This window comes from Sphaerodactylus townsendi, linkage group LG11, assembly GCF_021028975.2.
Source record: "Sphaerodactylus townsendi isolate TG3544 linkage group LG11, MPM_Stown_v2.3, whole genome shotgun sequence".
Taxonomy (NCBI): Eukaryota; Metazoa; Chordata; class Lepidosauria; order Squamata; family Sphaerodactylidae; genus Sphaerodactylus; species Sphaerodactylus townsendi.
Window position 1 is genome coordinate 32,815,293 of NC_059435.1, and position 21,354 is coordinate 32,836,646.

Genomic DNA, 21,354 nt, shown 5'->3' on the forward strand with positions numbered 1-21,354 from the left:
TCTCTGGGAAGCCCCTTGAGTCCACAGTCTTGGACTGAAGCCCTGGAGTAATTCTTCCCCCAGTTTGTCTTTTGCTCAGTTTTGTGAGCTCACAAGACAATCTTCAAAAAGCAAGTGTACATAAAGATGAGCAATGGGAAGTTTGCTCATTACTATTGCCATGATTAAATCTCTCTGGTTTGTACACCCGCTATTTTTTTCCTTTGTAACACTTTGAATTTAAATTCTTTTAAAAAGTGTCTGGATACAGCGGACTGCAAGTTTCAATAAATATAATGGGGGGAAATAAAAGGATTATTGATCATCAGCCCTCACTTCTGATAGGCAAAAAAGATAAAAATGCAAAATGGCACACAAAAGATTAATGCACAAACAAATTTTAACCTGCATTAAGATGAATACCTCTGTACAGAGATGTAACCAATCAGTCTCGGCGGACAGATTACTTGTTTATCTTACTCTGCCTTGTTTTTCAACCACAGTATTTTGCATATGAAGTTATTAATATGAAGCTCTCCTCCACCCCTCCAGGTGACGCGAGGATCAGCTACCCTGTACGTAGCACAAACCCCTGTGCAGAAAGCAGAGCCGTGTATCTTCTGTTGCAGAGCAGCGGCTTCATGTGCCAAATAGCTTCTGCAACATTCCTATCACATGCTGCACTTCAGTGCCAAAGCACGATGAACACCAGCAATCCTGACACATTTCAAATTCAATGGGAAACAGATATACACTTAAACAAAAAGTCAACTAATTCTCTGCTTTAAATATAAATAGATATTTTTAAAACCCTGCCTTTAACACAGTGAAATTCTAAGCAGAGTCACACCCTTTAAAGTCCATTGAAGTCAGTGGGCTCTGTTTCATTAAGTTTGCACACTAAGTTTCCGAGTCTTCCTTTAACTGATTCCACTGGCCCTCTAAATATAAAGCTCAACACGAGTTCCCATCCCCTTTAAGTCTTGTTTGGTCATTACAAAACTGACACACAAGTGCAATTGCATATCATTCATTATCTATGACTTGTATTCTTTTCTAGTTGATTCCCAAGAGGTTGCCCAGGTTAGGTCCAAACTCCATGAATCTTTGATGCCTTGATGGGTAGGCATACAATAATAGGGCCCAAGTTCTCCCCCTGGTACAAATGGCTCAAAATAGATCCCAAAAGAGCCTATTACTTGTCTAATATCACATTTTAAAACCTGCCTTACAATTAGCCTTTACAGTCTTTACTGTTATTAGCCTTTACTTTCAAACCATGCAATCGACCATGTTAACTGGTCACTATTCATGCAAACAGGCTGCTTAGCACATTTGTGTCAGTAGTATGGTGGAAGTCGGAAATCTTTCTCATTACATGCGCTAGGTTCTCCTCTATACTGGAAGCCCAGATATAAATTTATTTTGGCCATTCTAGCCAACCTGACTGAGCTGAGGAGAAAATAATACTTCTTCTTGTGGATGCAGACCCATGCATACATACATGGCAGCACAATATGTTCTAGCTGCCAAGAAAATACCTTCAAAAGTGGGATCTGAAACTTAAAATCTGTAGTCTTGTAATCTATTTTAAGTGTGCACTACCTTATCTTAATTATTGTTTTTATTCTTCCAATGGAGCAGCAGTGGCGTAGGAGGTTAATAGCTCGTGTATCTAATCTGGAGGAACTGGGTTTGATTCCCAGCTCTGCTGCCTGAGCTGTGAAGGCTTATATGGGGAATTCAGATTAGCCTGTACACTCCCACACACGCCAGCTGGGTGACCTTGGGCTAGTCACAGCTTCTCACAGCTCTCTCAGCCCCACAGGGTGTTTGTTGTGAGGGGGGGAGGGCAAGGAGATTGTAAGCCCCTTTGAGTCTCCAGCAGGAGAGAAAGGGGGGATATAAATCCAAACTTTTCTTCTTCCAAACTCCATGTTTTATCTTCATTTTATCTACATTATTTAGACCAGGGGTAGGGAACCTGCGGCTCTCCAGATGTTCAGGAACTACAATTCCCATCAGCCTCTGTCAGCATGGCCAATTGGCCATGCTGGTAGGGGCTGATGGGAATTGTCAGCCTTGAACATCTGAGAGCCGCAGGTTCTCACTCCCCCGATCTGGAAGAAGCCCTGTTAGACCCTCAACCTTGTCATTGCCTTTAGCCACTCAGAATAAACACTTTTTACTACTACTACTACTACTACTACTACTACTACTACTACTACTACTACTACTACTACTACTACTACTTCCTCTTCTTCTTCATGATTTTTCTCAAAGTTCAAGCCTTCCCAGTGATCACTTCAGGGCAAGTATGAAAGTGAATGTAAAACAAGATCGGAAGGAAGCCAGAAGGCTCTCAATTCTCATGCATATTGTAGCAATGCTAGCCACACACTGTTGCAACCCAAAGTCTGCCAAACACCACAGTACAGTCATACTTTTCTTTGGCTATTCCCCCAGCACAGGGAAGCATTTCAGACTGAATAGTTTTTGGATGAAGCTAGAGAGAGAATTTTGTCGCCTTTCTAAACCTCAGTATCCTTAGAGCAGAGCTACATGCACGTAACAGATGTGGTGTTAGAACACAAGTTAAGCACACACAAGTTTAAGCTATTTGTGACACACGACACATATGCTAAAGCACTGCTAAAGATTTCTTTGGCTTGCCAACATTGCCAGGACTTGAGCTTCACAATTCTGGTCATCTCTTCACAACCATTAAACACTCAGAGACAGATTGCTTCATTAAGGCCCTCGCTGTGAAACTACAGAACACTGCTTCTTAGCATAGTATATGACAGGCAATTGCACCTCATTTTAAAGAAACTTAAGACTGAATTCATGATTATTCCATTACCAACATTTAGTTAATCATGTGGAAACCAGAGGACAGCAAAATCATCCTGAAGAATATTCCAATTTGAGAATTAAGGTTTAGATATTCAGATGACAGCAGAACAACTTGGCACGGAAATGCTTACAACCAGGGAATCTTGGATTCTGCATCAGTTCTGGGATTTGATAGAGCGTGAAGAACAGAACAACAGACTTTGTGTTCCACATACACAACTATGCAGGTTGTTGGCTACCATGTGAGGCTGGCAATTTTGCAAGAAAAAACAAATTTTGACTGATTATTACAAATTAATAAATTGTTTTCTGTTTGTTTGAGAATAGTATTAACAGGCATTGCTCAACCCAGTCTTTTTAACCACAATTTTCTTACATGGAAAACTTGCTACACCTTTAACGTCATTCTTTCCAAGGGTTGAATGCAGTCTTTGGGTGTTTGTGCATGGCTGTTTGCTTTGCAATGGAGGTTGAAACACAGGTGGATTCCACACAGCATATGTATAACGGGTTGCAGTCATCATAAAGGAACCCATTTTCCTTTTTCCTGTTCACATGTGTGCCCTTCACCCATTCAGGCAGCGACCGGAGCCCATGGAAACAATTCAGGTTGTTTTCACACCTTTTCACAGAGACACTCCTCTCTCTCTCTCTTTAATTTCCTGCAACACATGCATAGCTGCTCAGGCGTCCATCAGTGAACCCCTGCAGCCATGCCGATCATCCCACAATACGATCGGCTGCACCTGCATAGTTGTGTATGTGGAACACAAAAAAAGAAAAAAAAGGAAAAAGGAAAGAGGAACCTCTCTGCAATCGAGGGGAATAATGAATGTGCTGCTGTAGATCAGTCATACTCGATGCCAGGGGAGAAAACGTGCTTAGGGCACTTTGTACCCTGTTGGGTGCTCGGAAAATCTGCCCATAACCTGCTGGGCGACCTGCACAGAATGGCAGCTGAGAAGATTCTCCCTGACAGTGGATGGCACTGAACGTAAAGTGAACAGGTGGAAGGGAGAGAAATAAAGCATCCTCTGCCTGTTGTGTTCATACGGGAGCACCTCCAACCCAGGATTGTGCAAAAGGATCGCTAGTTTAGCGATTTTTGAAAATCCCGGGCAATAAAACAGGCCACACTCGTTTGGGGTATGGGACCTGTGCAAAGTCCTCACCCTAAATGGTTTATATAACATCCTAAACCCATTATATTTGGCCTGTGGGGAATCTACCAGGGATCCTCTCCTCTGAAGTGCCCCAACCCTTTTGCCCACCTGCTGCTTAGTCTTTCCATGCAACCTCCCTCTTGGAAGGTTGTCTGCCACCTCTTTTTGTTGCCATCTGTGGTTTAGTGTTAGTTTGCTTGCCCATCTAAATTTCATGTCAATTTCAAGGGTATATTGGTCTAGAAATAGACTCTCAGGGTTTAAATAAATTAAAAAGGAAGCCCTTTGGATTGCTCTGTAATGCTGGCCCGGAGAGTGTAAGGAACTGCTGTTGTGTGGCCAAAGAAAGGAGGGAGAAGCAAGAAAAACCAAAGAAATTGAAACATATGCTGATTCCTTTCACTTTCCCTGTGGAAGGAGGGGAGGGGTCGCACTTTACCAGGGTTCATCTGTCTCTAATTTTAGAGTGCAGTGAGTTTTGAACAGGGGGGAAAGTGTACATAACTGAGAATCCAATCCAATAGAAATGTACGCTCAATGTAAAGAAGGCCACAAGTGCATAAATGGCCTTTATATGTCAATTATCATTGTAAATGGTCACAGGACTTACAGTACAGTCTGTGGTCAGAGTAACAATGTAACTACAGTCCCTTACAGCACTAAACAGAGTTAAGTGCATTGACCTCAGTGGATTTAGGATAATGTAACTGTTTAGGATTGCACTTTAAGCTTAACACGAAGGTGTAGCACTCAAATCTACAGCTACCTACAAGGTCAAAATTCCTAATTCAAATACATTGTTCCTTGAAAGTGGACTATGATAGAACAATCTCATGGAACATATTGGTGGGATGAGGAACTTATTTAGGGAAAGACAAAATAGAAGAGAATAATAAATAAGCATAAATATGGTAGAGACTCAAGTTCTGTTTTTTCTTCTGGAGGACTTTGCCTGAGAGCTTCTCAGATTTATGTCTTTAAGTATAATTATTATTTGTTGTACTTAATTGACTTGTTTGATTTCAGCCAGCATTACCCAGAAATCAAATCCGACTGATGATTCTAACATGAGTAAAAGAATAAAGTAGGCAGTGACAGAAAAGAAATATCCAAGGCAGCATTATGTAAATTGGATGGAATCCAGTGGCTGGAATCATCAATCCATGGCACATTATGCATGGAACTCTCACCTCAGAGCACTTCTCTTCACAGTGGGCTTGCAGAGGGATCACCTCACACTTCTCTGTTTACATATGAGGAGGCACTTCCTCCTTTACCTGGAGTTTTTCTGCACAGGGTTGTCCAGGTCTGGTTCTGTTAACACCATCCATCAACTGATTCTTAAAGGGACAGTTCTCATTACACCCAGTAGTCAAGATTGCTGTTTTAGCCCTTTAAGCTGACTTGTATCGATATTACTGTTCCAAAAATAATCCCTCCCCCACCCAAATGAAACTGGCAAAGCAATTCCCTGGACCACAGGTTGCGAAAGAAGGGGACCATCCTAGAGCAGATATTCTCTCCCCCATACCTACTCTTCCCTCCACACAATACTTCCTGCTGCTGGTGTTGCTGCTGCAGTCAGAGGATAGAAGCTTGTTCTTTCCAAGCTCTCTTTATATTGCTATCTTGAAATATCAAGAGAATTAGAGGTCGGTGTTGTATGAGTGAGCTTCATTTCTGTTATGTGAAACAGCTGACAACATGGAAGGGGGCATGAGGGGGAGGCATGCAAAGTGGTGCGAGGGAGAGGGAAGGCTGGGCATGGGTGAAGGGAAAATCTCCAGGGCAAAGCTGTGCTCACTGACAAATCTGTCTCGCTACAACAGCAAAGCAAATTAAAAGTCATGCTAAAAGTGGTCTTGCTTGTCGTGAAGAGAATGGAAAGTGAAAGCGGGGCTTGAGGAACCAGGTCCACACAAGAAATCTTGCTGCAGCAGACGTTTGTCCCCATCATGCAGCAAGCACATTGTGCATAATCACCCCATGTACTCTATAGTGCTATTAGAGATACTGATACTGTTCTGGTATAAATGGTTTTAGGATTTGTCTTAGAATTTTTAGATTTATAGTCTGAAGAAATAACTGATTTAGAGTAATGTCGTTTTAAGTATGCAAAAGTATAAAACAGATGGCCTGATCAAAGCAGACTAAGCTAATTCATACAGTTTAAATATTTAATGTCATGCACACAGATGTAAATGTTAAGTGTTGTTATGAATATTAGTGGTATTCACTTGTTTTTTTAAAATTTATTTATATAGCTGGCAGTTGCCAAACTGCTTACTTAGAATGGTCCCCTTGAAGTCTTCAGACCTAACAGGAAGTACAATTTAAAATACTGGCCAAGTAAATATAATATTGGCAATGAAACAAAGCCATAGTTGGAGTCACTTGTAGTTTTGCACATATTTAGGTTGGAGAGGAAAACAGATACTGAAAATGTATTGGGAGAGATTGGGAAGCCTATAGTACAATGCTGCAAATATGGCCACAATCCCTGAGTATTCTTAAGCCCCATCTATCAAAAAATTAAAACAGAACACACACACACCCCATCCCCAAGAGATACAGAAGTCAATAATAAAAGTTCAATGCTGTAGGGAACATGATTCATTCCTAACTATTATTGGACTAGTTCATGAGAACAAAATTGTACTTGTGGTACGCAAGAAAATGTAGATCTTCCTCCCACCCCTGCCTAAAATAAGTTTAGCAAATTTCAGTTGTAAACTTTTTGAAAGTACTTCCTCAGAATCAGAAGTAATACAACACAGAAAAAAGCATTCAGCAATATTTCTTCTTATTTACTTGGTTACCACAGAGTTCATGATGACTTGTTTTCCTGCAGTTACATCTGTGCTGTTTGACAGATTACTGTGACAAGGTTACCCTTAAATTGATAAAAAGGTTTGATGGTGTCGATCCATTTGTCAAAAACGTCTGGCATTGTGCGTAATGGACTCTGCAGTATGAGTGTCACTGGCACTCGAGCCTGCTATTTTCTATTCTGTTTGCAGTTTGTACCATAAAAAACACACCATTGAGATGTAGGAGTGTCAGAATGTTTAAACGGGAATGGCACTGATCAAATATGAAATCTTTCTTTTTTCTGCTCTCTAGACTCTAAGGCCAGCATCATACATCAACAAAGGCCAATTAAAATCGAATAGAATGCAGCTTCAGAGAAATTAGGCAAGTACTTCTTACAGATCTTACAAGGAAAAACTAAATGAACCAAACCATCACAAGGCTAAGAGAATATATGCACAGCTTTGAGAAGTTAAGTGTCTTCCCATTCTAGACCCCAGCTGGCTATTTTTACCATTTGCATCGACATTAATCATTAATATCTATAATTGCTTTAACTGCTTGTCTCATCCATTGCTCTCATCTCAGACACAAGTAAACGAGTGAAGACTGAAACCTGGCTTAGATGCTCTGAATTGCTCCTCTCCTTACACCCCAGACTTCCAACACTGCCAGAGGGGAAAGGAAAACCAAATTCAGGCAGCCACACAAAACAAAGCTGTCATTTCAGCATACAATTCCTAGTTCACTGCTGAGATGTGTGGTATGTCCATAACTTACCACACAAATGGAAAGGAGTTCCACCAAGAGCTATCACCGATGTTAATGAACCTTCATGGGCAGTGCCATTGTTCCTCTGAAAAACCAGTCTCAGGGACAAACAGGAAGACTCAATTATTTTCTTGCTCTACCAGTCACTTTCCAGTAGCATAGCCCAGATTTCCCATCCCCAACCATTTATCACTAGACTTATTCCATCAACTGATTGCCCATTCTCCCCGTTCTTGATATCACTGACGTCATCCCCTGTAAAGGGAATTCTGAGATATCTGATCTGTAGAAAACCCTCACTCAGACTGAGACACTGCAGGGAACAGAAGGTCCCAGAGTTCAGGGAGACTAGAGAAAGAGGACAATAGCTATGAGACAGACAAATAGAAGAACAAGCTGTGGAGAGCAACATGCAAGCAACAAAAAGGCAAAGAACATTGAGGAAATAAATGGCTGAAGGAAATGGGACTGTGGAGAAACATTAGCAGTCCCCAGGCTAACAAGAGCTGCTGACAGAAAAATGGAAATGAAGAGGCTTGGTCACTAGCTATACAATGAACAAAAACCATGCAATATGTTTTTATTGGGACTGCACGAGGCTTTTATTTTGGGTTTTTTCTTTGGATTAACATGGCTACCAGCAATCTCTAATTATAGCAAAGTACTTGTGCGCTCTTACCAAATTTTCAAACTTTTTTTTAAAATAATGGTAAATCAAAGAATTACAACATCCTACAATGATATGCTGAAATGGGGTATCTGAATTTTAATCTACATTCTGTTAACAAAACAACTCTGTACAAGGGAATGTAAACATTTCTAGTACTTAGTTCCCACTGCCCGACATTTCTCCATTCCATGAGTTGGACATATGTGAAACCATGAATAAATTCATATTTCTTGAATGTGGAGAGGAGATTAACCTCTCTAGAGATGTAGGGGCAACTGGTGGGAATCTGTTCCTCCAAGCAGCTCAGTGTAAAAGATTTCCCTTTCTCTCAGTTTTGTCCCTGTAACACTCCTGTGAAGAATGGTAGCTGAGAGAGAAAAAAAGGCCAAAGAATGCTCAATGAATTCTATGGCTAAGTAAGAATTTGAACCCAAGTATTCACAGTCCTAGTCGGGGGTGTCTCAAAAGAAAATGGCACCAAGTGCAAACACCAAAATTTCACACACACACCAAGTGCAAACACGCACACGCACACGCACACACAAAATATCCCATGAAGCATCCTTCCCACATATTACTGGTCAGAGTTTCCTTTAATTTTCATTATGCTTAACTTCATGCCAGGAAAGCAGCTGGTCCAGGAGGAGACTGGGGATGGGGATGAGGCCAGGGAAGGGGCATCCCTTCTCTGGTCTTGTCTTTGCCTCCAGTCTTTTCCTAGCCACTCACCTGGTATGAAGTTAAAGGCACAAGCTGCTCAATGCAGCAATTTTCAGTTGCAGCAGCGACCAGGGGGACAGGGTCCAGGGGGCAGGGTCAAGTGTGACTCCAGGCTACTGGTGCTCAGGCAAGAGCCCTGGCTTGCCCCTGGTCCTATTTCAGTTCACTAGCTCACTGTCTCAAATGCACTGGGATTGGCTATGGTTACATGGTTTCATGAGCTACTTCTCCCCTCTACGCTTTACAGCATAGGTGTCAAACTTGCAGCCCTCCAGATGTTATGGACTACAGTTCCCAACATCCCCTGCAACCATCATGCTGGCAGGGGATGATGGGAACAGTAGTCCATAACATCTGGAGGTCCGCGAGTTTGACACCTGTGCTTTACAGGGTTATTCCAGCCAGCACCTCACAAAATACTGCCATACAAGCAGCATCACATCAGAGTAAGTTTCAGACACATGGTACCATACAATTTGTACACACATGCTTTAAACAATAGCAAAAACACTAAAATTAACCTTATGTATTTTTAAAAATATATTTTTAAAACAGCAGTCCCAATCATAAATGAGGAGCTGTTAAAACATCAGGAGCCATCTAAAAGAGTAGAACTGGCTAATGCTTGGTTTCACGCACACTGTCATTCACTGGTACTTATAAAATTCAGTGCCAAGTACTGCGCAGAAGCAAATGACACCAATATACCCAAGTTCCTTCAAAGCGTCGTCGTGTTTTGCTTAAATAAGATGATTCAGAGTATTTCTTCTGACTTTTTAAAAATCTAACACATTAATTTGGCAGTGAAAAATCTCCAAGGGGTCATTCCTAAAAAGTTACCACTCCAATCACATTATAGGGACCTCTGTATGCTACGTTCTTATCTTATATTCTCTTCCCTGCCACAGCAAGTTTCCCTAGCAACCACTAACGTATACCCCGCCTGGGATCAAGAGGCAGTCTTCCCTTCATTCTCGCCAAAGACTCGGCAGGTCAAATTATGCTTCTTGCCAGCACTGGGTTGTCAGGAAGATTTTTATCACACTTGAGCTAAAGATGCAAGTTACCCTTTATCAGGTGTTAGCCACTGACAGGGCATACCATGCACCTAACTACTTCATTTGCACATAAATAAACCTGCCTGTGTGAAGTTAGAAGCTGTTTGGGACAATTTGTCCTTGTAAACGTGACAGTCAAGCCCCCGCATTTCAGTTTGAAGGATAACAAATTGCTTTACTTACGGCTGGCACAGCTTGATAAGGTCTTGGTCAGTGGTGCCTGGTGGAAGGCCTCGGATGTACAAGTTGGTTTTACTCAACTGTTCCCCGCTGCTGCTGTTGCTGTTGTTGTTGCTACTGTTCGTGCTGGGGCTGGGAGGAGCCATGGGGTGGGGAGCTGGTGCATAGGAATGCTGAAAGCAAGAGAAACAGCAATTGGAAAATAAAGCACCACCATCACAATAAGCAACCATGCGGGCTCAATGGCAGCTTCGAAGTCACTTCCTTAAATTCTTATTACAGGTGATCAGGTAAACACTGCGTTTTTTCTTTTAAAGCAAAGATAGTTTTCAATACATATTATAACATTGCTGGGGTTCTCCTGGACTCACAATTGACTTCTTGATGGCAGAGATCACTTTCCCCAGACAAAATGGGATCATGGGTAAGCTTTATGGGATCATGGGATCACTTTCCCCAGCTTTATGGGATCATGGGTGAGCTTTATGGGATCATGTCATGGGATCATTTCCCTCCTTTCTCCAAACTCCACCGTTCCTAGCACCACCACCCTCAGATCTTCAGGAATTTTCTGATAGAATTGACATGCCTACATTATAAGGAGCGGAAAAACAAAGCAAGAATCCAGTGGCACCTTGTAGTGCCATAGTAAACAGAGAAACACCCTTCTAAACTCATTGACTTCAATAATAAACATTTTTTCTAGTACAAGCTTTTATGAGTCAGAGCTTACTTCATCAAATGCATTGAAATTTTTATTCATTAGATCAATGTGTTTATACTGACAACAGAGACGTAGGGATGCGGGAAAATGTACAGACAGATTTAAAACAAAAGCCATTTCTAAAAAAGGAATCAGTTCCCACAGAATGGTTCAGAGTAGGCAAAGCAGGATCAATATATAATGCAGCTCATACTGGAATAAATTGTGCTAGTCTGTAGCAGCAAAATAAAGCAGAGTCCAGTGGGACCAGAAAGACTAATATGGCCATCCATCTGGAATCATGAGCACTATCTGTTCTCTTATGGTAAGATTTCTTCCACTCCATCCCAGCGCACATTTATCAACAGCATTTTAAGAATATGTAAGACATATTTACTTTCAAACCACCACATATTATATCTGGAATGAGAATGTGCAAAGAAAACAGAGATTGAAAGGGAAATATGTACATGTAGCAGATTAGAGATCTAAGCAGAAATTTCTCTCCAAGCTTGTAGTGTGAGGACCAACAAGGATTTGTCAACAAACCATGACTGCCAACCCCAGGATCTGAGACTCAATTCAGACTCTGCAACTTGAAGGTTCAGAAGCCTTTATTGGCAGACTCATAGGTTGGAGGAGAAAAGCTAGTTCTGCAAGAACAGGGGTCTGTAAGCTGCGGCTCTCCAGATTGGCCATGCTGGCAGGGGTTGATGGGAATTGTTGTCCATGAACATCTGGAGAGCTGCAGGTTGCAGACCCCTATGCTAGAACATTCAAACAACCCCAATATATCAAACCCTGTTCCTCCTCCCCCTCCCTATCCCACAATTCTAACCCACACTACAGCAGGTGTGAAAGGCAGGAATGCAGGATGGACTCAAGGCTGAGATAATGATTGGTTGCTAGACTTGCGTCACGCTCCATGGTGGGAATTATAAACATGGATTGGACCCCTGTTCCTCCCCACGAAACTAGATAGAAAGCATGCTAAGGAGAAAAGTTGTCCATGCAAGCAGGTTCTTCCAGGACGAAGGATAAGAGGGAGAACGAGTGCCAGAAATGGGATGAATCCCTGTTTGTCACTCAAGCAGTGGGGAGCATCATGTGATTAATTGACCGTGGGGAATCGACCTCAGACAGTGGCATGGGAGGGGGCATTCCTCCCAGAGCATTCCTGGGGGCGGAGCCAATGTGAGTCAGCTTCCACTAGCCTTCCAGTTAAGGAACGCTGGCACCTGGACCTGCAGACTTATGCTGCACAAAAGTAGGTGTAGCCTACGGGGCAATTTGGGAGGTGGGAAGAAAATTTACACTCGATCCTGGGAAGGGGGTGAGGAGACATTATGTCACCAAGAAAATAGCCTGTGATAGAATGAATAAAAAAGGAATATATTTTCAAGAGAATGGGAAACACAAGCTCAAGTGTCAAAACCAAAGTACATATTTACACCATCCACGATCCCCTAGAAATAAAACACACTTTAACAAATAGAGCACAGGTATGCTACTTAAGAAACATGTATTCAGCCTGATGTACAGGACAAATAAACAATGATCTATTTTTACAAGTCATTTTTCTCCTCAATGTCTCTGTAGAGCTGTTGATAAAGATAAAGAATGTACATGAGATACTGTGCAATCTTAAATATACACTATAGTATTGATGCTCTCCCTCACCCTCTAAGCAGCCACACTGGGGCAACAATACTAGAAAGGAACTATGACATTAAAGATCTGTTATAAGGGTGACCAGATAATAACTATAGTCTGATTACTAATAACTTAAGGGCAAGTTTAGAAGTAACAATAAATGTATTATTTTTCATTTATATGACATTCTTAAACCAGCTTCAGTCATCACAAACAAGTACCAACCAAGGAAAACAGTCCAAGAGAAAATGTACCATAGTAATTTTTCATTGCTTCTTTTAGGCAACTACTCGAATATTTCATTATCTGGGAACATAAATGAAATTATTGGTTTGCATTAGCCCTGGATGCAGTTCACCAAGGGAAGTGCTTTTTATTATAACATTTTTTATTTCCATAGGGAGGAGGAAGACTTACTAAAACTGTAGAATTACCTGATCGTTGCTGGAAAAGAGAGAACCAAGTCTCCTTTAAAATAACAGTTAAAAAAAGAGACTATGCTACAGAACACTTTTTTGTTTCTCTTTGTTACATTGGCAAATTTAATGTATGACTTCAACAATCCCAATCAGTCACAATTCCGGTACAATTCTACTTACGGTGCTCACTCTGTATCAAAACAGCTACAGTGGCTACCTGACAGCTGAGGCAGATCCACTATACTGTAGGATGGATCCAGACAGCCAGAGCATCCTGATGGAATAACTGTGGCATTGCTAGTCTGCTGCCTGTAGGGTTTGTTGAGGCAGCAGCCAACAGGAACTCAGCATCAGTAGCTGACTTTTAAGTGGCTGCGACCACATCATAATCCTCTGTGACCATGCCACGGCATTCCTTGGAGGTGTTTTGGCAAGGTGGCAGGGCTGTGACAAATAGGGAAGCCAAAACCAATCAAAGGCCACCTGGCCTTCACTGGGGGTGAATAGGGCTTTAAATCAGGCATGGTTTAAAGGTGCATCTTGTGATCCATTAATCCTGTCCACTTTCTCTACCCTACGCATACTTTTCTAGACCTCTATCGTGTCTCCTCCTTCTTGTCTTTCTTCTAAGTTAAAAGGCAGTGCAAGAAGCTAAAGCAGGACAATAGTTCTCTCTCCATGCAAGTCCTGGCAAAGATTCAGTTCTCCAGCCAGGGATGTTGGCGTGCAGGTAAACAGCAATCCAAAGAGGGGGTGAGCAACTGAAACACATGATGGATGTTTAGAACTGGAACTTTGCTGCTCATAGGTCAAGCAGCCAGCTGGAAGCCTGATGAGCCCAACAGCCACAACACTAATCCATTTTGAAAATAGAGCCCAAACTTTGCAGCTTTCTCTCTCTTTATCTTCATTAGCACATCCGAATGGAGCTGAGGTTACTGGGATCTACCCAGCCCTTCCAAGTCTCTGTACTGATAGTCCCCAGAGCAGATTCCATAATGATTACATGTACTAATGACTTGTACATCCCGCCATTACTTCTGTTTATTATTCAACTATACCTCTGTAACTTCTTACTGTATCTCCTAAATGTTTTTCATCTTATACTAAGTTTTACATTTTGCCTGTTGAACAACAATTGGGAGTGCCTCACATCTATGCTGAGTGGGCTTTCTACTCTGGGTTAGATATTATACAGAACCAACCTCTTTTCTGTAGCACCCCACACACCCTTCTGTGTGCATAATCAGCCTGATAGATATAAGCTCCTATACAATTAATGACTAGTGAGCTCTGCTGGAATACAAAATGTTACTCTTAAAGGTGCCACTGGACTCCTGCTTCATTCAGGGATCTCTCCAGTAGATAGGGGTACTGAATGACTGGAATGAAGGACAGATACATTGCCACCATCCATTCTTGTATTTAGGCTTATAGGGGTCAGGCTAGAATTTGGGAGACCTGTGTTCAAATCTCCAGCCCGCAGGCTTTCAGGACAAGGTAAATCAAGGTCAGTCACACACAAAGTCTGACTTACCTCACAGAGTTGTTGTGAGGATACAATGGAAGAGAGGAGAACAATGTAACTTGTTTGGGTTCCCACTGAGGAGAAAAGCAGTATGTAAATAAATAAGTAAGTAGACCTGGTTAATTATAAGGTCCAGCCATTTGTTTTCATGGCTATCTTTCAGAAAGAGGCTCCAAAAATTCATGGTGGACAGGCATGCTTTCACAAGATGAAGGTGAGAATGATTCATACCAGATTCCAGATTTACCTATTTATCAATGTTAATGAGAAGGTTGTTTACCTCTAAGAAAGATGCTGTGATCAAATAAAATATTTCAAGCTTTTTTCCCCTGAAAAAAGCCATGAAAACAAATTGCTAGCCTTTACATAAGTAGTACCCTGTATCCTCGAAAATAAGACAGTGTCTTATATTAATTTTTGCTCCCAAAGATGCACCATGTCTTATTTTCAGGGGATGTCTTATTTGCTGCATTGCTCTGGTCGACGGGCATGCTTCCAAACAAAAACTTTGCTATGTCTTACTTTCGGGGGATGCTTTATATTTAGCACTTCAGCAAAACTTCTACTATGTCTTAGTTTCAAGGGATATCTTAATTTTCTGGGAAACAGGGTAATATCATATTGCCCAGCTGGAGAGTCTCTTTTTATTTACATTGTAGAAATAATTACTTTTAGTGAACGTCACTAAACTGCTGTATCAACAGCTACTCAGCTTGAGGATGAACAGTCCTATACTCTGATCTATGCAGTAGAGTTTAATGACTGGTAGTGTAATTGTCAACAGTATTTTAATCTTAAACTTCTGCTAGTACTTGAATTGAAGGATTACTCTAATAGTGGATTAAAGAAATATTGTTATCTCAGACAAGTATTATCATTGCTGACCAAAATTGCCCCTTCCTTCCTGCTGCAAGTTCTCAGAGTTTCAACTTTTGTCCTTGCAACTCTTCCTATCTTAGGAAAAGATAACTGGGCCTCTTGCCCATAGTGAATAACAGGTCACTTTACAAAATGCATCTATAAATAAGATTGCTACTGCTGGACATAATCAGAACTAACAATATAGCAGCTACTGATGCCTCCAGTTTACAGCACTACTACAGGAAAATACAGTCAATGGGTCTGTATACCTTAACTACAGAAGGGAGGAGAGGGGGCCATGGCACTTCTCTCTTCTGTACCAGAAGATCAATGTCTTTGAGATATTTCTATTACCTATCCAGTCCAGTTTTATTTATTTACCTACAAATTGATACCTCACCTTTCTGCCATGAGCAGGGCCACCTATAAAATTAACAACTTTTAAAAAATCTTAAAACTCATAAAAAAACCCAAAAATATATAATTAAAACAATTTTTTAAACAATCAAACCTTTTATTGGCATAATAAACGATACAGATTAGTACACTGCACCTTGCCAAAAAGAGCTCTTTGCTGGTTAGATAAGATTAATTGACTCAGGTATTTGGCCTCCCTAGCTATGTTAAAGGGAATTCCTAAAAAAGGGGAGAGCAGGACTTATGTGCACTGCTGAGATACTGGAATTCCTGATCAATTAATCTTTGCTCATTAAAGCAATTGAAATAAAGCTAAAGTGGTCACACAAAAATATAAAAACAATTTTTAAAAAGGCAGGAAGGAGGGATCACTGAGAAAATGCCAATTAAAACAGAACAGTTTTCATACCCAGGCAGAAGGGGACAGGTGAGTCTTTCTAAGGAGAGAGTTCCAGAGTTGTGGTACCACGACTAAGAAATCCCTCTCTCTTAGCTTGCTACCCACCTAATTTCAGAAGGTGGGATACCTGAAGTAAGACCTCCAACCTTGACTTTAGAGGTCAGGTAGGTTCTTAAAGGAGTAGGTGGTCCTTTAGATATGCTAGTCCCAAGCCAGAAGTTTTAAAGGTCAACACAAACACTTTGAATTGTGTCTGAAAACAAATTGGGAGCCAGTAAAGAGGGACCAAAAGCAGTGTGACAATGTCCCTACAACCCATTCCAATTCCAGGCTGCAGCACTCTGCATCAACTGAAGTTTCTCATGATGCTTATTTGTTTGTTTGTTTGTTTGTTTGTTTAAATTATATATTCCAAAATCAAATCACATTGGTTTCAAAAGCAGCATGTAGTCTTACCAATAAAATAACAAAGTTATCACTAAAACATATAAACCAGAAATAACTCAATAAAAGCCGTAGTATACCAATTTAAAAATGTAAGGAGAATTCTAGTGAGTCAACCTATATATTCACTAAATAAATACATGCATTCTAGAGTTGCAGTCCCATTATGGACTTTAACTCACTTCATATCTAAAGTTAGGGCCATACAAAACAGAGATCCTTTAGAGGATGTTAAATGATGGGCAAGTTCATACAGCAGCAAAAAATCTGTGACAAACCCTAGACCCAGTACCTTCTCCAGATAACCATTCAGAACATCATCTGACATGCCTAACTCAGTTGGAGAATAAAGAGAAATGGGGTTATTCAGCATACAGATAGGAGCAAGTTATTTATTTATTTAATATCAGTTTACCTCCTGATCAACATGATTCACACTGTTTCACATCTCTAAAAAGAGCTAGAATTTCACTGAACAAAAATATCACCCAAACAATAGAGAAAGCAGTTTATCCCATCATTATAAGTGAACTCATAAGCCATTTCAAAGGAATGTTGGAAATACTTCCATTTTACAGAGCCTCCAGAACCTGTGCATTGTTGGGCCCTTCCTCCAAACCACTGAAAGCTGATTCTATAAAATTGCAGTGGACACCAAGAAAATCCAAGCCTGAATAGAAAAAGTCCTCCCTAACCTGAGTAGAGAAACTGTTAATAATCTTTGGTTTGACAATCTTTGTTGGCATGTTGTGAACATTATGGAAACCAATAGAATATGCATAAGAGACAAGCAGTTGTTCTCCCAGAACCACCTGACATTGATGGCTGGACAGAATTTGGCATTATACATGGAACAACTAATTGTTACAAAACTGTCACGAGAGACCTCAACGGACTGGATATGGAATTGCCATTTGTAATGCACGAAACTGCAAAAAAACATATGCTGTATTTTAACAGGGCATAGGAAAGAAACTATTCCAAAATATTTCTTCTATTCATTCAAAGAATGGGGGAGGGACACTGTTCATTGAAGTGACTTTTAAAATACATTTTAATGCAGACTTCTAGGAAACATACATACTAAATCACCAGCCACTACTCCTTAAAGCTTTTATTTATATCATGATTAGCAGTCCCTGCCAAAGACACCCTGAAGAGGTTTTGATTCATTTTCCAGCTCATGTGTAAACTTATTCCTGAGAATCTAGCTCCGTGGTGGCGAACCTTTGGCACTCCAGATGTTATGGACTACAATTCCCATCAGCCCCTGCCAGCATGGCCAATTGACCATGCTGGCAGGGTCTGATGGGAATTGTAGTCCATAACATCTGGAGTGCCAAAGGTTCGCCACCACTGATCTAGCTAAATACTCCATTCTGGACCCTTTTTCAATCCATCTGAAAATATATGGAAAATGTGAATTAGCTTTGATATCTCTAAGATGCTACAACTATAAAGGAAACCCAACAATAGTAGCAGCTTGATGTTTCTATACCAACCAGATATAGAAATATTGAAAGAGCAGGTATAGAATATAGACATAGAAGAAGATCTTCTCGCTGTACTTTCACACAAAACAATACAACATGTGAGCTAGATGTTCATGGTAATGGTCAAGTGGCAATTTCACCTTCCCTGAAGACCAGACACTGTTTGCTACAGTCAATATTCAAGATCATTTGATGAGCAAAATACTTCTACTTTTGTTGTAATCTGTGATGGCCATGATCCCCTTTTGAAATAAAAAGTAAACTCTTGAGTCAGTCCTGTTTCAACAAAATTAAAAGCAAAACCGTTCCACCTTTCCACATACAGCTTTCAAACTGACACACAAAAATGGATGGAAGATCCCTAATGGATAATTGTATTCACAATGATACATTTCAAAGTGAAAATAGGTAGAAGATGATGTCAAAGGGAGCAATGGTAAAGGTTTCCCCTCCTTACCATAGACCACTTTGAAAGGGGACTGTCAAGTACTCTGACGCACAGCATTATTGTAGACATATTCTGCAAATGCGAAAGGTCAGTCCAGTCGTCTTGATGATAATAGATATAGGACCTCAGGTACTGTTCCGGAACTAGGTCTTCCTTCTCCAACAGGCCATCAGTCTGGAGATGGGATCAGAGCTGAATCCTTGCTCAACACCAAACAGTTTCAAAAAGCATCACCAAAACTTGGACACGAATGGGGCTCTTCTGTCAGAAATTTGCTTGGAATTTAATGTAGCCTGTACATATGACTAACAAACAACTTAGCCTGCTTTTGCACCATGGTTAGTTAGGGGCACAAAGTGGGCCTGTTTCAAAAAGATGTCCACCACCATTACCCAAATTACAGTTTTCCCTTGGCTAGGGGGCAGGTCAGTTGTGAAATCCATGACAATCACCAACCAAGGTTTTTGAGGAGTCTCTAAAAATTTAAGAAATCCCTGAGTTTCCCCTGGGGTCTGTTTGGCCATAGCATACACAGGGTACCCCACCATATATGCCTCCACACACATCTGCAGAGTTTTCTACCAAAATTGTCTGCAAGTCAAATGCAAAGACTTGACAAAGCCAAAATACCCAGCAGACTTGGAATCATGGCAGACTGAAACACCTATTTGCGCAGAGCTTAAGGAGCATAGATCCGGACCCCAGACCACAACATCCCTTTGAGGAGTTCTGCCTCCTATAGCGAATCCCAAATCAATTGCATCAAAGGAGACCCACTCTGGCCTTCAATACTGGACAGCCTAGCTTCCCCTCACCCTTTTGGATGGTAACTTTTTGAGCTTGTGTTTGGACATGGGTCATTATCCCTAATCCCAACAGTATCAACCACCTACTCCCAGCTATCATGCTGGGAAAGGTGAGACAAGGCATCAGCCAGGTAATTGCTCTTTTCTCAGAAATATTTTAGGCAGAAATTAAATTTGGACAAGAATTCTGGCCACTGAAGTTGCTTTGTGATCAGTCTGTGAGGAGAAGGTAATGCTTCCAAATTCTTATGATCTGTCCACACCTCAAATGGGCATGAAGTTCCCTCCAGCCAATGTTGTCACACTGTGAGCACCAGCTTGATGGCCCTAGTTTCCTTTTCCCACAGTGCGCTATTCCACTCCATTTCAGAAAGTATGTGAGACAAGTACATGGGTGCAACCCATCCTCCCCTTACTGGAGGATGGCTGCACCCAAGGCTACATCACTGACATCAACCATGAATGGCTTGGAAAGGTCAGCGTGGTGCAAAATCAGCTCTGAGGTGGACAGCTTTTTTTAATTTTCAAAGGCTCACTGACACTCAGTTGTCCAATCCGGCCATCCCATTGGTGCCTTGGCTTTGGCCCCCTTCCCTTTAGTCTTTAGTAAATCAGTCAGGGAGAGAGCAGCCCATGCAAAATGGGAAATGAAACTGCAGTAGAAATTACAAAATCCTAAGAACACCAGGAGCTGTATCCATGTGCTTGGGGCTTCCCAGCTCAGCATGTCTCATACGTTACCCAGGTCCATTTCAATCCCAGCTGCAGATATTGGGTAGCCCAAGAGGTCCAGCTTATCCTTGTGAAACTCATACTGTGAGAGCTTCATGGACAGATGGTTATCCCTCAGCTTAGTCAAGACAGACTGAACCAACTGTGCCTGCTTCTCCAGGGTCTCAGAGCAAAACAGCACATCACCCAAATAAATCACAAAGAAGTCCCAGATTGGTTAGGGCAGCTGGGGGTCCCCTGTCATTGTTGGACCACCTTACTGCTTTTAAGCAACCTTCCACCTCCCCAGCCAGCCCGATCCATCCCTTAATTGTTCTGGATTACCCTGCATCCAGCCCATCCTTGAAGAAATTCCCAAGGGTAGCCTCAAGCCAGATATGAATGTGGCTGTCAGGACGCCAAAACTCAGAGGCATGCTCAATGATAAATCAGGTCTCTTGTTTTAGGCCAGGGGTAGGGAACCTGCGGCTCTCCAGATGTTCAGGAACTACAATTCCCATCAGCCTCTGTCAGCATGGCCAACTGGCCATGCTGGTAGGGGCTGATGGGAATTGTAGTTCCTGAACATCTGGAGAGCCGCAGGTTCCCTACCCCTGTTTTAGGCGATACAGCTGCACGTGGGTTTTCTCCTCCTGGAATGGATCTTCAAATTGGTGATGTCAGGAAGGACTAGAATGAATTCCAGATTTGATCTTAGAAGCTGGATGCAGGCTTAGCCTGGATACTAGGCTCATTATGCCATTTACCCACTTCTGCCTTCTTATAAAGAGGAGGACGTATTTAACATGAGGGGGAAAGGAAAGGCCCCCAAAAAACCTGGGTTATCTGACATGACATACATCTCTCTCCAATTTCAACTTTTCTGCACCAATAAACAAAAAGCTGCTTTATACTGAGAGAGACCTTCGTCTACAAATTCAGCATTGTTTACTCTGACTGGATGCAGTTCTCCAGGTGCTCAGGTACAGGTCTTTCACATCAATCCTGATCTTTTTACCTGAAAATGTATGGAATTTAACCAGGGACCACTACTCCCCCCCCCTTCTTTTTTTTTTCACATGGAAAGCAGATGCTCTACAAATCATAAAAATCATACTGGGGTGAATATATCTTATACAGAAACCAGACACATATCACTCACTTGTACAGATTTACAGAGCTGCTAACCATGTAATTTTTATATGATCTCTTAAATATTACCACTCTCCTGAAACATCTTATGTGTGAGTCCTCCTAATATCA

At 41.4% G+C, this 21,354-nt stretch overlaps 1 protein-coding gene across 5 annotated transcripts in view; it reads right to left on the bottom strand.

Annotated features, from left to right (window-relative positions):
- Window positions 1-21,354, bottom strand: part of RBMS3 (RNA binding motif single stranded interacting protein 3) — an 882,486-nt gene that overhangs the window by 405,033 nt on the left and 456,099 nt on the right. For all 5 annotated transcript variants that reach the window (XM_048510687.1, XM_048510685.1, XM_048510686.1 and 2 more), the window contains one exon: window positions 10,212-10,381. In XM_048510687.1, coding sequence (XP_048366644.1) covers window positions 10,212-10,381 — 170 coding nt within the window. The remainder of the gene's footprint in view (window positions 1-10,211; window positions 10,382-21,354) is intronic.